The following is a 14,739-nucleotide window of genomic DNA, read 5'->3' as shown; positions in this document are numbered from 1 at the left end:
TCCTGGGTGCCCTTGTGATGCCCTGGGCATCCCTCTGACACCTCACTGCCACTTTGTCATATACCTGCAGATGCCTGTCCCTCCCCACCAAGACTCTGGGTCCCCTGAGATAAGAGGCTGTCCTTTGTTTATCTTTGAATGTCCTGCTATTAACATCATAAAGTATGTGTGTGTGTGTGTGTGTGAGTGTGTGAGTGTGTGTGTGTGTGTGTATGTGTGTAAACCAAAGAGCGGGTCAGTGTGGGACCGGCTGGGTGCAGTGGGTGTAAAGTTAGAGCCAATGTGAGGTGGTAAGAAGTTCATGGCTTTGCCTCCTGGTCCCCCCACCTGCTCACTGTGGGATCGCGGTACCTCTACCTCTCTAACATTCATTTTCCCCATCTTCAAAATGGGAATAGGGACTTCCCTAGTGGTCCAGTGGTTAAGACTCCGCGCTCCCAATGCAGGGGGCCCAGGTTTGATCCCTGATCAGGGGACTAGATCCCACACGCGTGCCGCAACTAAGAGTTTGCAGGGGGCTTCCCTGGTGGCGCAGTGGTTGAGAGTCCACCTGCCGATGCAGGGGACGCAGGTTCGTGCCCTGGTCCGGGGGGATCCCACGTGTCGCAGAGCAGCTGGGTCCGTGAGCCATGGCTGCTGAGCCTGCTCGTCCGGGGCCTGTGCTCCACAGCGGGAGAGGCCACAGCAGTGAGAGGCCCGCGTACTGCAAAAAAAAAAAAAAAAAAAAAAAAAAAAAAAAAAAAGTTTGCAGGCTGCAGCTAAGAGTCACAGGCCACAACTAAAGATCCCGCGTGCCACAACTAAGACCCAGCGCAGCCTAAATAAAGACAGAAAGAAATATTTAAAAAAAAAAAAAAAAGGTGGGGCTCTCTCAATTGGCACAAGCCTTTCTCCTTTCTGGAAGGCAGGTGCAATGTAGGAGGTGGGGCAACCATTTAAAATAGGAATAATAATCTTCACCACAGGGTTCCTGTGAGAATTCAAATGAGTAGAAAAATAAATTAAAAGATAGGGGAAGATAAGGGCAAGGAAGTCGGCCCATGCAAGATTTGAGGGCAGCAGTGGGCACTTGGATTAAAAGCCCGCATCCCAGGCTGCGGGGGTTAGCGGGGAGCTGCCTCTGCTGGGGACGGCCTCCTCCAACCTCCATCCTCCCTGCCTCCCTCCAGATCTTCTTCAGTGACCCGAGCCAAGACCCTGCAGAGGACATCTTCCTCACCGAGCTCAAAGTCAAGATCCAAGACTCCAAGTTCCCCAGAGGTGAGCATCTGTCTCCCCTTTCCCACAGCTTGCCCTGACTCAGCTCCTCAAGGCCCACTTCCAGAAAGTCCTCCCACCTCTCACCTAATGGTTCCCCCCAACCCCCATCCCACCTCTGCTGAATACCGGGGGGCTTTTCCCGACTGAAGGGCAGCCTGGCCCCCCTGGGGTGCTGCCTTTCCATCCCCCGACAGATGCAGCTTCAGCTCCACCTCAGGGAGGTGGGGAGCCAGGGTGGGAGGGACGGGGACCTCCCGCCTTCATTCAGCCTCCCGCCTTCATTCAGCCTCTTCTCGCCCCCTGCAGATAGCCCTTCACCCAGGAGGAGGGGCGTGGCTGAGGCCCCAGGGGCTGAGCTCTCCGTCTGCTACCAGAAGGTCAGTGTGTGTGGCGTGGTCAGCAGGTGGCCCGGAGGTACAGCTGGGGGGAAGCAGATGTCAGGGACGTCAGGGGGAGCAGATAGAGCCAGAGGAAACTTCTGCCCTTTTCTCGTGGCTGCCCCCAGAGTTTCCCAGCCTCCAGGGAGTTTTGCAGGGATGGGCGGGTTACAGTTGGCCTTCCGCACAGCCAAGGAGGCGATCTGACCTAAGGAACAAAGCACTGTCCCCTTGCTCAAAAATACCCTCCTCGGGCTTCCCTGGTGGCGCAGTGGTTGAGAGTCCGCCTGCCGATGCAGGGGACACGCGTTTGTGCCCTGGTCCGGGAAGATCCCACATGCCGCGAAGCGGCTGGGCCTGTGAGCCATGGCCGCTGAGCCTGCGCGTCCGGAGCCTGTGCTCCGCAACGGGAGAGGCCACAGCAGTGAGAGGCCCGCGTACCGCAAAAAAAAAAAAATACCCTCCTCGCTAGCTGACCCGATGTATGGGGGCGTAGTCCTTGGTCTGGAAGGCTGATGGCGCTCCCTGGGCTGAGTGTTCTGAGCCTGCATCCTCTGGCTCCTTACGGGACAGTAGTGACACGGCCAACACTCAGGGCAGGGGCGGGAAGCGGGGGATGGGGGGAAGGGGAGAGAAGCTGGACTGTTGACGTGGTGTTGTGTACCTTGACCCCCTTCCGTCCCCGCATCCCCCTCCCCAGGCCCTGCTCAGCCACCGCACCCGAGAGGTCACCGTCTCCCTGCGGGCCACTGGGCTGGCCCTGAAGGCCCTTCCAGCCGGTGACACTGAAGGTGAGGGGCTGGGCACGCAGAGCAGAGACAGGGAAGGCCACGCACGGGAAAGCTGGGGCGCGGAGGAGAGAGGGCGGAGAGAGAGGAGACAGGTAGAGCCACGGGAAGGAGCCTCCCTCCCGGTCCCTGGGATCACGGAACGTGGTCGAACTCCTACCCGTGCTGGGCCCGGAGCTGGGCGCCAGGCTGCCTGGGTGAGGACCCGCCTGGCCTTCAGGTTAGTCACCATCGAGCAGCACTGGGTGATGCTTCTGCTGCCGGATGAGCCTGAGCTGGAAGGTGGAGGGACCACGCGGAGGGGTATACGTGGCCTCGTGTACATGAAGGAGACGTGTGACTTTGGCAATAGCTCTAAGACAAGAGGCGGTCACAGAGCAGTGGGTCAGGAGCACAGATTCTAGAACCAGATGGCAGGCTTCGAAGCCCAGTTTTGCCACGTTTCCACCTGTGTGACCTCGGGTTACTTGTGACCTCTCTACCTGTTTGTTCATTTCTAAAATAGAGACAAGATGCTAACGTATGGGCACATAGTAAACTGTAGCGTCAGCCCTTATTGTTAAACTTTGATTTCTTCTGTTTCCTTTACAAAACTCCTGCCCCATCCATCCCCGCTCTAACTCCTGAATCTCCTCCAAACTTTCCATCACACAGTCCTATCCGAACTGTTCTTGGATCTCTGAAAACCCTCCTTCGTCGGCAGGGAGGGGTAAAGCCGGGCAGCAGTCACACAATAATGATTTTTGACACATTATACACTGTGAGGAAAGTCAAGGAAATGCTCTCGACATGTTGGGACAGATGCCCTCCTACAGGCCTCTGTCTTACACACCATCCTGGGCTAGGTGTTCCTGCCATTCTGAGCATGCCCAGTGGCTGCAGAAGAACTTCTTCCCATTGGAAACGGGTACAGGAGAAGGTGAAAGAAAGGGTTTAGGTTGCTGATGGCTGCTATGCCTCAGGATATAGAAATGTGGATTCTCCAGGGGAGGGAGACGGATGATCTGGAGGGAACTGAGGCTCGTTGAGAACCAAGGTGGAGTCAGGAAGTAGGGGCTGAGCAGGGTGTGGGGAGGGGTTAAAAGGGGGCGGGGCGGTAGTCAAGGTGGGTTTGTGTCCTTCTTGGGAGGTGGAGTCTCAAGCTCCCCTACTTCCCTAGAGGCCCATTCACAGCCCCTCACCCACCATCTCATTCTTCCCAGTTTCAGGGCCCACCCACTGCCCCCCAACTGCTGCTGCCGAGACAGACCACACATGCCTGAATATTAGCGTGACAGAGGTTGTCAAGACCTCCAACTTGGCGGGAAGGTCCTTCTCTGTAAGTACTGGGTAGAGTGAGAACTGGGGAGATTCAAGCAGGGCAGGTGGCGGGGAGCCCAGGGGGAGGCTTTCAGCGAAGGGGGAATGGACTCTTGAGCCTTTCTGAGCCTTTGCTGTTGAAGTGGGTCTTCCTGTTGGAAAGAATCTGCTTTCCAGTCAGTCTGTTTGAAATACTGAGCACCAGCTGGCATAAGTAAGGCAGTGGAAGAGTTAAGGCCCCGCCCTCCACCTCCACCTGGACCATCTGAGGACCTAAGACGTACCCAGAGAGTACAAAATGCACCCGAGTTCTGGCGTCCCCTGCACACAGCAGCCAGACTCCCAAACAGCAATGGCCCAGCCTTTGACCATATCAAACCAGCTATTTCAACCTCATCACCCTACCACCACCCTTTGCCCTTTGCCTTAACCCTTACTGATACTCATAGAGAGTCCCTTATTAATACAGACATAGGACCCGCCCATTTTCTCCCTATCTGATGGCCTCTCTGGCCTTCCCTGCCCTACTCGGCTGGGCTTGGAGCCCGTGATCATACCTGAACCACGTTCTCAAGACAGCCTCAGCTTCCCCACATCTCCTTCCAGGCAGACACTACCTTTAGGTCAAGCCGCCTACTCGGCCTGATGCTCAGGTGTCTGAGTGCTTCCGCGATACCCTGCATCCGTGAGGTCAGGGCCGCTGCACGCTCGTGACCTTCCACCTCATCCCGATCCTTGGCATCACTGAACCCTTTTCTCTGGACTCTTTTTCCTAAGCCAATTCCTTAAATAGCTAATGTTCTCCGCTTCAGTCCATGGCCCACTTCTTTTCTTATTCCCTGGACTCTCAAAACCACGTCCATGGCTTTAGTCCAAGTTGTTAAGGGTGCCCAAACCTTTATCTCCTGCTCTGACATTCATCCTTGAGTGTCTGACTCCTGCATTCAACTAAGTTAGCATGACCTCAGTGTCCCACGACACCCCAAACTCAAGATATTCAAAAACAGAGCCAGTGCTTTCTAGTAGTTAAGAGCTCTCTAGAGCCAGACTGCCTGGGCTCAGATCTGGGCTCTGTCATTTACCAGCTACGTGACTTTAGACAAGTCACTCCAGCTCTCTGTGCCTCAGTCTCATTATATGGAAAACGGGGACAATAATGGTACCTACCTATTCGGTTGTTGTGAGGATTAAATGATGGTGACATGTCAAGCTTCTAGAAGAGTGCTTGGCCAAGTCAGAGCTATATATGTATTAGCGGCTGTTTTTATTTCATCCCCTCCTCCCCTGTGTCCTGTCTCTCATTCAGCGGGACCATCATTATCCAGTCACCTGTCCCAGAAACCTTGGAGTCAGCTCAGATGCCTCCCCTTTCTCACCTCCCCGTGTCCACTGGTTTTCTCTCTCAAACACTCTCACACCTCTCCCTTCCTCTCCATCCTCCTTCTTGTGGTCCAGTGAGGTTGACGATCTGTCCCAATTGGCCAGGGACTAAGGGGTTTCCTGGGACGAATTGGTCACCCTTGGGCCAGACCTTCCTCCACCCCCTTCTCCTGGACAGTCTCTACAGCCTCCCAGCCGGTCTCCCCGATGTCATTCCAGTGCTCCTCCAATCCACCCTCCATACCTCTGCCTGCGTGATCTTTCTAAAACAGAACTCAGACACGTGACTCTGTGCTTAAAATCCCTCGACCATTTCCTACTCTCCAGGGCAGGAGGGTGGAGAAACTTCAGTGTTGCATAGCTTGGTTCCTCTTTCTCTCCATCTGCAACTCTGGCCACCCCTGCATGCACCTTAAACGGGGGTATCTGTGATACCGAACCAAACCTGGGTCCTCTCGCCTGTGCTCAGCAAAGCCCATACACTGACACCAGGTCGTGGCGAAGGAAAGTGCAGTGTTTATTGCAGGGTGCCAAGCAAGGAGTCCAGGGCAGCTGGTGCTCAAAACCACCAAAGTCCCCTATGGGTTTCAGCAAAGCACTTTTAAAGGCCAGGTGAGGGAAAAGCGTCCCAGTGTATGTGATCAGCTGGTGCACAGCTCTCTGATTGGTTGATGGTGGGGTAACAGGGCGGTGTCACAGGGGTAAACATTATCAATCCTTAGGCGCCAGTAGGTCTGGGGGCTACAGGCTCATGATCATCAAGTAGTTAATTCCTTCCACGTGGTGGTGGTTTTAGCATCTGTAAAACAGCTCAGGAAATATGCATCAGATACTGTTATCTAGGTCCTTCAGAGAGAAGCTACAGAAGAGGATATGGGGGAGGAGTCTGTCCGGGGAAGGTCCCGTAGTGTCCCGCTCGGTTACATTTGGAGGTGTACTGGCAGACCTTCCTCTGTGCCTTTGATCATGCGCTTCGCTAGGCCTGAAACCCCATTCCTCCCTTTCTCTTCCCCATCTTCCTTTCATAACCCCTATTTCTCTTTCAAGATGAAACTCAGGTGTTATCTCCCCCCCAGGAGGCCCTTCCCTCCACCTCCTCCACCACACTCCCCATCCCCCACTCCCCAGAGAGCTAGGGACCCCACCTCTGGGCTCCCCCAGAGCCCTGGGGACACAGCCACTGAAGCATTTGCAAAACTGTCAATGCGGTCATCTCGTGGCTCAGGCCCTATCTCCGTCTTTCCAGCACACACCGTGGGAATGGCCCACAGCAGGAGCTGGCTAGATGTTCCCTGATCATCTGACCCAAGCCTTCACCTATGCAGGATCTCACCTCTAACCAGAGTTCATCTTTTCTGGGGCAGCCTATGCACTGGAGGAGCATTCTGACAGGCCGAGAGCTTTGTACTGAGCTGAGATCTTCCAACAGGACAGCTCTGTATTTGAACTTCAGGTTCCAGGGTGGACCTATTTACCTTTATGTATTTCCTCTTTCAAAGTCAGTTCCTTACCACGGTTTCTATTTTTAATGACCTCTTTAAATAACCTGGTTGTGAGCTTTTCGAAAATCTAAACTTACCACCCTAGCGAGTTCCCTTTTACCTCTGTACTGTCTTGCTACCTATAAGGTAGTTGCAAAGGTGAGAAACAAAAGCACAGAGTGATTAAGAATCATGTCCAAGGTCGCAGGGCTAATAAGTGGCAGAGCCAGGATGAGAACCCCGGTGGTCTGGGTGTAGAGTCTCCCGGGAGATTCTTGCACACTCTGCCCATAGACTCCTGGCCGCCAAGCCCACCTTCCACCCCACAGAAGTCCAGCAGAAATGCCTGGACATGCTTGACTGCCCCCCCCCCAGGTTGAGGCTCTGTTTGTCCCTCTGCTGTCTGACAGCAGGAAGGTGGATCAGCCCTGCCTACAACAGGGAGCTTATGAAAAATGCCCAGGCCGGGGCTGGACTCCAGACCACTTAGATCAGAATTTCTAATTTTATGTTTTGGAAAGGTGACTCCAGGGTTGAGAATACTTGAATGAGATGGAGGCTAAGGCTCTAGAAACTCCAATGCTCTGTGGTGGTGAGTCATGCAAAGCTGCTGTCCACGTGTGCTATGGGCCAGTGACCGGAAAGGCCCTCAGTGCCCCACCTGGAGCCCAGGATGCTCTACATTCTCTGTCCAGGGGGAGGGGTCTCTCGGGGGCAGCCCCCTCAGGTCACGGGTTGGAGGGCCGCCTCGGGGCTGCTTTCCTCTGCTCCTGGGTACTTTCTGGAGAAGCTGCGCAGGGCTGTGGGTGTGGAAGGTGGGAACACCTTGACCCAGGTTCCCCGTGCAGAGGACGTAACTAGCCCCAGGGTACAGACTGGTACAGGCTTAGTCTGAGTCATGGGGGTAGGTGGCTGTTTTCCAGACCCTCTGTCTCTGCCCCAGGGAAATAATTTTGTATGCAATCCAACACTGAGTACAGGGGTCAGGGCTTATAAAAACCCTGAAGTAGCCCCAAATTACATACATAACATGCCTGTCAAATAGGAGGTGCTCAGGTCACTTCAGCACCTGGCAAGCTCTAGCTGTAGCATCCCAGGTTGTGTTTGAAATTAAGGACAACAGGTGGGAAAAAGAACTGCGGAAATGATGGGAGAGCCAAGGACCAAGGCAGCCTAGAAGCATCTTATGCAGGCTTGTCACTACTCAGGGTCACTTGCAAGAAGAGGGGCGGGACCCTTGTGTACTGAACTGAAACACACAGGATTCCAGGGTAGGAGGTGTTGGCTGGGCTATCCGTTACCAAGGTGATGCTCCCCAAGCTGTCTCTGTTGCAGACGGTGACAAACACCTTCCGGTCAGCTAACGTCCAGATCCAAAGCCAGGACCAGAGGCTGCTGACACTGTTGCTGGACAAGGACAGTTGCCGCACATACAGGGATGTGGCCAGGTGAGGCTGGGCTCCATGCCCCTGGGGCAAAGCTTCCCGGCTGCTGGCCCACCCCGCCTCTTGCCTTGAGCCCTGAACGCCTTGTCGGGGTGGATCGTGGGCCAGGCAGTTATCCCTGATGGGTGTGGACTCAGGTGATGACTTAAATCCAGGAAGAAAAGCAAATGACGGTTGACCTTGGGCAGTAGCTGAGATTAAGTTTTCCCGAGATTCTTCTACAAATGCTCAGCCTGCAGCCCTCCTGATCCAACCTCCTGTGCTGGCACTGGCCCGCCAACACAGGCTGCCCTTCTGTGGCAGCTGCGACCCAGTTAACACGACACTTACTGGTGTCCCCTGGGGAGGTGTATTTGGGTCAGGCAGGCGCACAGGGTGACCCGTTCAGGCGTCTCCTCCTCTCCGTGCGTGCGCCCCCGGCTCAGGGTGCTCTTTCCCATTCTCACTCTTCCTCTTCCCTCTGCGGAGCCCCCTTGTCTATACCCGACAATAAAGGGGCTACGTTTAAAATGCCCAGGCAGATCTGACCCCTGAGATGGGTCTCCCGAGCTGGCCTCTCTCCGCCCACAGGTTCGAGGTTGCTCCCTGCCCAGAGCCGTGTTCTGGGGCCCAGAAATCCAAGGAGCTGGGGCTCAGCTCACACCGGGAGGAGATGGAAAGGACCAAAGCCAAGGCCAAACCCCTTCAAATGCCCATCAACACGTTCTCTGGCATCGTCCAGTGAGCCCAAAGGGGCTGCAGAATCGTTGAGTCTGAGAGCGGCGGGCCCGAGACCAAGGTTACACTACCCCACCCGCCCCAAACACTCACAGCAACGACTAGAACAAGGCTCCCTGGGGCAGCTTCCAGCCGCATATGAAAGCCAGCGAGTCCCAGGAGCACAGGGAGCTGGCCGTGGCAGGTGCGGCGGGGCAGGGCCCACACGAAGGGCCGAGGAGGCCCTGGCCAAGCTGTGCGCACAAAGCCCAGCCCCTTGCGCCTGTGTCCACTCCCCTTCGTTGATTTCCAATCCCTGCCTCTCCCACTCAAGCTCCTCACCCGGCCCTTAAAACCAAGGTGAGAGCTGCTGTCCCGTGGCCTGGGGCCCCGTGGCCTGGGGCAAACAGGACGTGGGCAGCGGCAGCCCCTCCCGCCCAGTCTGTTCCCTTCCCTCTAGCGGGCCACTGCCCACCTCGCCCACTCCCAGGCAGTCGTCCCTCCCAGTTGAGAGGAAATGTCAGATTCAATAAATACGCACTGCAGTCTTCCTGCTCTCATCTATATGGAGCAATACTTGTGTTTTAGTAGAGAGCAGAGGCACTGCATAGTCTAACCTAACAACTCTGCTTAGGCCCAGGTAAGAGCTTGGTGAAACATTCACTGGTGTGTTCTGTCCACCTGCCCGGCCCCCTCCTCATTCCCGTTCACTGAGGGCCTCCTGCTCAGAGATATCCCCAGAACGGAGGTGGGAACGCAGGCTCATTTCAGAGGAGCCAGAGATGAAAGACATCAAAATTCTTGGCTTTTGAGTTCAGATGTTAAGTCCAGATGTTATCCAGATGTTAAGTCCATACCTATCACCTGGACAATCCCAGGGGATGGTGGCAGTGGGATGGAAGAGTCCCTTCCAAGTTTGGGACCCAAGAGTGGAGAGGTCGGCACTTCACTTTTGGCCTTATTGCCCTGGGAGTGGGGGCAGGCCTCAGAGCACGTTCTCAGAGCCTAGGGGCGTGGTGTAAGAGGGGCTGCCTGGGGGCCTAGGCAGATGGGCCCAAGAGCAAGCTTAAAGAGAGTCCCTGCGCCTCTGTGGGCACGGGAAGCAGGTACGGTTTCCCCCAGGTAGTTGAAAGCAGACAAGCCCAAGGTAAGAGGTGCAGCCGTGAGTGGCTACAGGGACCACAGGACCTGAAGCCTGGATGTGGACCACAGGCACCTTTGATGGACACTACGTGGCGAAATCCCTGCCCCTCAGTGGTGATCCACCCTGGACAGGTGAAGACCGAGAAGTTGATGGATGTGTGGTCCTCCACCGAAGCTGCCCCTGCGGAGCCTGGGGAGGAGAGGGACTAGGGACAGCCCTGAATGTAACAGAGATGGTTTTAAACAGGAAGTGACTGATGTCACTGAATTTGAGTGAGTTTATCTGAACATGGCTAGACTTTCTTCTTCTGTCATTGGGGTTATGTAAATTGATTCATATCAATTTGGGCAACAAGTACTAGGTTCTTGAAATAAACAGCTGCAGGGTTTACCAGCTGTTAGCGTTAGGAGAGGGTTCTGGGCCTTCTCCCCCAACAATCTCTCCACCAGCTTACAAAGAAAGTACGTCATAGACCAAATTCTGCTGCGCACTCAGAGATGCATTGGCAAGTAGCCCTCCTCATCCCCACCTCCAGTCAAATTAGGTCCTCCGAACAAACCTTGCTTGAAACATTCACGCAAGGACACTGGGTGGCTGGACACTGTAAAGTGTCCATCTCAAAGTAAAGTCTTCCCTTCCAAAGGGTCTGGACTGCTGGAATCTCCGGATTCTTAATCCTGTTCACCAAGGGAGGAGATGCCTCCAAAAATTATAAACAATCCACGTAACTTGGACACCACGAATTTCACCAGCGAAATTTTGCCAATATCTCTCGGGATAATTAATGAATCCACTTCCGTTGATCTGAGATCGTTAACGTGCTTGTAGTCACTGCCTCTGGAGTGTGACTTTTGGATGAAGTGTTAGCTAACCACCTCTGGCGTGTGTATTCCCCACATGGACAACTAAGCACTCTCAGGTGTCGATTAAAACGATCCAGTACATGCATAACGTTGGCCGGGGGTGGGGCTGAGGGTGGGTGCTGCACGGGGCTGCCTGGAGGAGCTGCCGCCTCAAGACCACCCTCAGCTGTCAGTCCCTCTCGGGGGATTGTCTCCACTGAAGAAAACTGTGTCACCTAAGGTCATGCCTCTTAAGGAGGCAGCTCACATCCAATCAAACAGTTCTAGGCCCTGGGGACAAAAAATAGCACTTTGATTCCAATGGAGACAGACAATCAACAAGATAGACCCGTGAAACAGAAACCGGTAGAGTGTCTGATAGCGATGCGTACCACGGAGGAAAACAAGCAGGGAAGGGGAGAGTGTGAGTCTGGGGAGGGGGCGGGGTTTGTCAGCGAGGGTGGACAGGGACGGTCCCTGAGGGAAACAGGGTCGTCCTTGATCAGGGGGCCCATGAGCAAAGACCTAAAGAACACGGGGCAGGGGGGCATATCATGAATTCCACTCTCGCTCCTCCCCAGCCAAGTTTTACTTGCCTAAAGCAGTTCAGGGATCTAAGCACCATGGGCTACGCGGGGGCCCTGGGGGTGGCCTCGAGCGCACCCTGCAGGCCTCAGCCCGCGACCCTCCTGCACCTGCGCACGTCTGGCAGGTGCGGCGGCGAAGGCCGTGGGGCGTGGCAGGTGCGGCCCGCAGGTGCGCCGACCCCGCCCCTTAGGGTTGGTGCCCTCCGGGCGGGGCCACTTCCGGGTCGGTGGCCGGACGTGGGCGGGGGGTTGGGCGGCCGTTGACCCGGTGACCGCGGCGCCGCCGGAGGCTGGAGGTGCCGTGCGGCTCGCTCCCCGCCTCCCTTCAGGGGACATGGCCCCGCGCCCGCCCCGCGCCCCGCCGCGCCCTCCGCCCGCCCGGGTCTGACGGAGCCGGGCAGCCATGAGCGCCAACCCCCAGTGGGACATCAGCAGGGCGCTGGGGGTGGCCAGGTTCTTCCATCTGGTGTGCGGGGTCCGGGATGCCTGCGTGACCCCGTTCCTGACCCTCTACCTGCGGCAGCTGGGCTTGGCCGCGCCCTGGGTGGGCATCCTAATGGGAGCCAAGCACCTGATCGCAGCCTTCTGGGCTCCCTTCTGTGCCTTCCTGGCCAAAAGCTACCAGAAGCGGAGGGTGCTTCTGATAGGCTCGCTGCTCGGCTCGGTGGGAGCCAGCCTGTTGATGGTCCTGGTGCCGCCCTTGGACAGAGACCCAGGGTACCGCTCGTGTAATGGAAGCCACGGTGTGACCGCGACGGTCCCACCACCGGGGGTCGCACTCACTGTGAACGTCACCTCCGCCCCCGAGCCAGCTCCGAACTACCCAGCGCCCAGCCTCCCAGCCGAGAGGAGTACTGGGGTCTCCCCAGCCGATGGCTTCAGAGAAGGGCCTGGGGAAAGTGGCCAAGAACCTTCCAGTCGTCTGCCCAGCTCCTTTGTGGGCTCCATCCAAGGAACCAGGACCACATCCCGAGTTCTCCTCCATCCTGTTACTTCAAGAGTGAAAGATACTCCCCAGGAAGGTGCTTTTAGGGTGGTCAGTCCTGCCCTCCCTTTGCTTGCTGGGGGTACGGCGTTGGCAAGTCCGGCCAACCAGTCGGCAGCCAAGGGGATGGCGGGGGCCCTCGACCTCTCCTTGGAAGGGTTGCGGTGGACTTTCATCCTCTCCCTGGGCTCCATGGTGTTCTGGGAGCTGCTGACATCCCCTCTGGAGCAGGTGGCAGATGACAGCCTTTATGAATACCTGGATTTTGTGGACGCCACTGACCGCTACAGAAGCCTGTGGATCTGGAGGCTGCTGGGCATGTCGGCAGGCGTGTGTGGCATCTCAGCCTTGGTGGGGCAGCTGGACTGCTTCCTGATGACAAATAGCCCCCGGGGTGTAGTGCACTTCTACGGCTACTCACTGGTCAGCACCCTGGCTTTACTGGTGAGCATTGCCTTTCCCGTCCCCGTCTGCAGGCGGTGGGAGCCCAGCTACAAAATGGTCAAAGCCCTGTCTGTTGTAAGCGGTGACCCTCGCCTCATCACCCTCGCCCTCACTGTCTTCTTGATAGGAAGCGCCACCAGCACCGTGCAGAACTTCCTGTTCTGGCACATGGAAGACCACGACAGCACCGAGCTGGTCATGGGCTTCTCAGTGGCCCTGGGCTTGCTGGCGGAAATTCTACTTCATCCTCTCAAAACTCCGTTGCTTAGGAAGCTGTCCAGGGTGGGCACGGTGGGGCTAGGGCTGGGCTGCCTGGCGGGGCAGCTTCTGTATTTCTCTTTCCTCTGGAGCTGGTGGTCTGTCCTCCCCGCTCAGATCTTGAGCGCCATCAGCCACGGGGCTCTGTGGTGGGCAGTCGGGGCCTCCATAGAGCATCTGGCCACTCCCGGAACAGAGAGACCTCTGAGTGCCATGTTCCGAGGCCACTTTTACGGGGTCGGGGCCAGCCTGGGCAGCTTCGTGGGGGGCTTCATGGTGATGCGCTTCAGCTTAGCTGTGCTCTACCAGTCCTGCTGCGTGGTCCTGTTGCTCTGGCTGGCCTTGTTCCTGTCCATCCAGCCCAGACTGCCCCAAGAGCGGAAAATCAACTACTCTAAGCTGCTGGCCGTGGAGGCCAGTGACACGAGTGATTCTGAGCAGGGGACCGAACGGGACTGGCTTGTGAAGGCCATGAGGGACGAACACTCAGACTGGAGGGGCTGAGAGACAGTCAGGAAGTGCTGATCTGGGGAGGAGCCAAAGGGATGGACAGCACTGAGCCTGCTGAGGGCAAAACCCCACGAGTCCTGCCAGGAGTGCAGGGAGCCTGGGGAGAGAGAAGCATGTCTGTGCCAAAAACCCCACGGGACCATCTCATCGCATGATTTTCTTTACTTTTGTAGTAAAAGGAGCTTTAACTTTTGGCTGTTCAGTCTTTTTAAAATAATGGAGCAAGAATATATTTGCTAAAAAACAAAGAATTTCCCTTTGTGGTCACTCTTTTTTGGCGTATGTGGTTTGCAAGAGCTTTGCCTGGTGCTGTTGATTTCAACCACGGCCGAACTGCTCAGGTGAAACTGACGGGGCTGGGAGGGCGATGGAACTGCAGGACTCAGTCGGCGGAGGGGGCAACAGGCTTCGGTGAGTCATGTACATTCCTGTGGATCTTAAGGCTTGAGCCCGAGCCTGTAAAAGCCATGCCGTGGGCAGGTAAGCATGGCCATGAGAACTGAAACTCTTCTCTCTGTCTCTCTCTCTCTCCACTGATATACAGGTGCCCACACTCACACCCAGGTACTTAAGTCTCCAATAAGAGAAAATGATGGGAAGCGTAATGTGTGTTTGGGGGGATAGGGGGGTGGAGGTGAATAGGTTTTCATTCTTACTCTCAGATGTGTGCATCACCAAAATGGGATCCTTAGACTCGTCTTCCATACTTAGATGAGAGCAAGAGCCATTTCACGTCCTTTGGACTCCCATTTTGCAGGCTCCACCTCTCAAGAGCACATGGAGACTTTTTGCATCTGCTTCGTGAGGGTGCGGCAGCCTCCTTAGGGCTAGGATGCTAGTACCTGTGCCATTGGACCTCCCACAGCAAACCTATGAATAAATCAAAGTTGTTCACTGCATTTTACAAGCAAGAAAACAGAGTCTCAGAAAAGTCACACATTGGGTCACTGTCGGAAACACCTCCAGAGCCTGATCTCCTTCCCGCAAATCTGGTGCATTTTCCGCTATGCCAGTAGTTCCCAAGGCTGGATTCAGACACCAGCCACAAATTCAGGGGTCCCCAGGGCCACCCTCACTTCTGACCAACTGGCTACAAATTTGGGGTTCCCACTTTCCCCCTCAGGTTCAGTAATTCACTAGAATGGCTCACAGAACCTATGAAAGTGCTACACGAATGATTACAGTTTTATTATAGCCAAAAGAAGAGACACATAGAGTGAGGCCTGGAGGGTCCCAAACGTGA

General features: G+C 55.7%; 2 protein-coding genes across 2 annotated transcripts in view; both read left to right on the top strand.

The window, feature by feature from the left end:
- The window catches only part of PIK3R6 (phosphoinositide-3-kinase regulatory subunit 6), a gene marked incomplete at its 5' end in the record, with an annotated part of 48,722 nt that extends 39,433 nt beyond the window's left edge, over positions 1-9,289 (top strand). Inside the window, 6 exons of the mRNA XM_081219266.1 lie at positions 1,170-1,260; positions 1,567-1,637; positions 2,338-2,428; positions 3,628-3,743; positions 7,921-8,033; positions 8,601-9,289. Of these exons, the coding sequence (XP_081075392.1) occupies positions 1,170-1,260; positions 1,567-1,637; positions 2,338-2,428; positions 3,628-3,743; positions 7,921-8,033; positions 8,601-8,754 (636 nt within the window). The 3' untranslated portion in view covers positions 8,755-9,289. The remainder of the gene's footprint in view (positions 1-1,169; positions 1,261-1,566; positions 1,638-2,337; positions 2,429-3,627; positions 3,744-7,920; positions 8,034-8,600) is intronic.
- Positions 9,290-11,702: 2,413 nt separating this feature from the next.
- Positions 11,703-13,747, top strand: MFSD6L (major facilitator superfamily domain containing 6 like; the record flags this gene model as incomplete). Its single annotated transcript, XM_081219564.1, has 1 exon — positions 11,703-13,747. The coding sequence occupies one exon, from the start codon at positions 11,703-11,705 to the stop codon at positions 13,488-13,490; it is 1,788 nt and encodes a 595-aa protein (XP_081075690.1). The 3' UTR covers positions 13,491-13,747.
- Positions 13,748-14,739: the final 992 nt, after the last annotated feature.

This window comes from Mesoplodon bidens (assembly GCF_964165515.1).
Source record: "Mesoplodon bidens genome assembly, chromosome: 19".
Lineage (NCBI taxonomy): Eukaryota > Metazoa > Chordata > Mammalia > Artiodactyla > Ziphiidae > Mesoplodon > Mesoplodon bidens.
The sequence above is the reverse complement of the archived record's forward strand: the minus strand, read 5'-3'. Positions and strand labels throughout refer to the sequence as shown.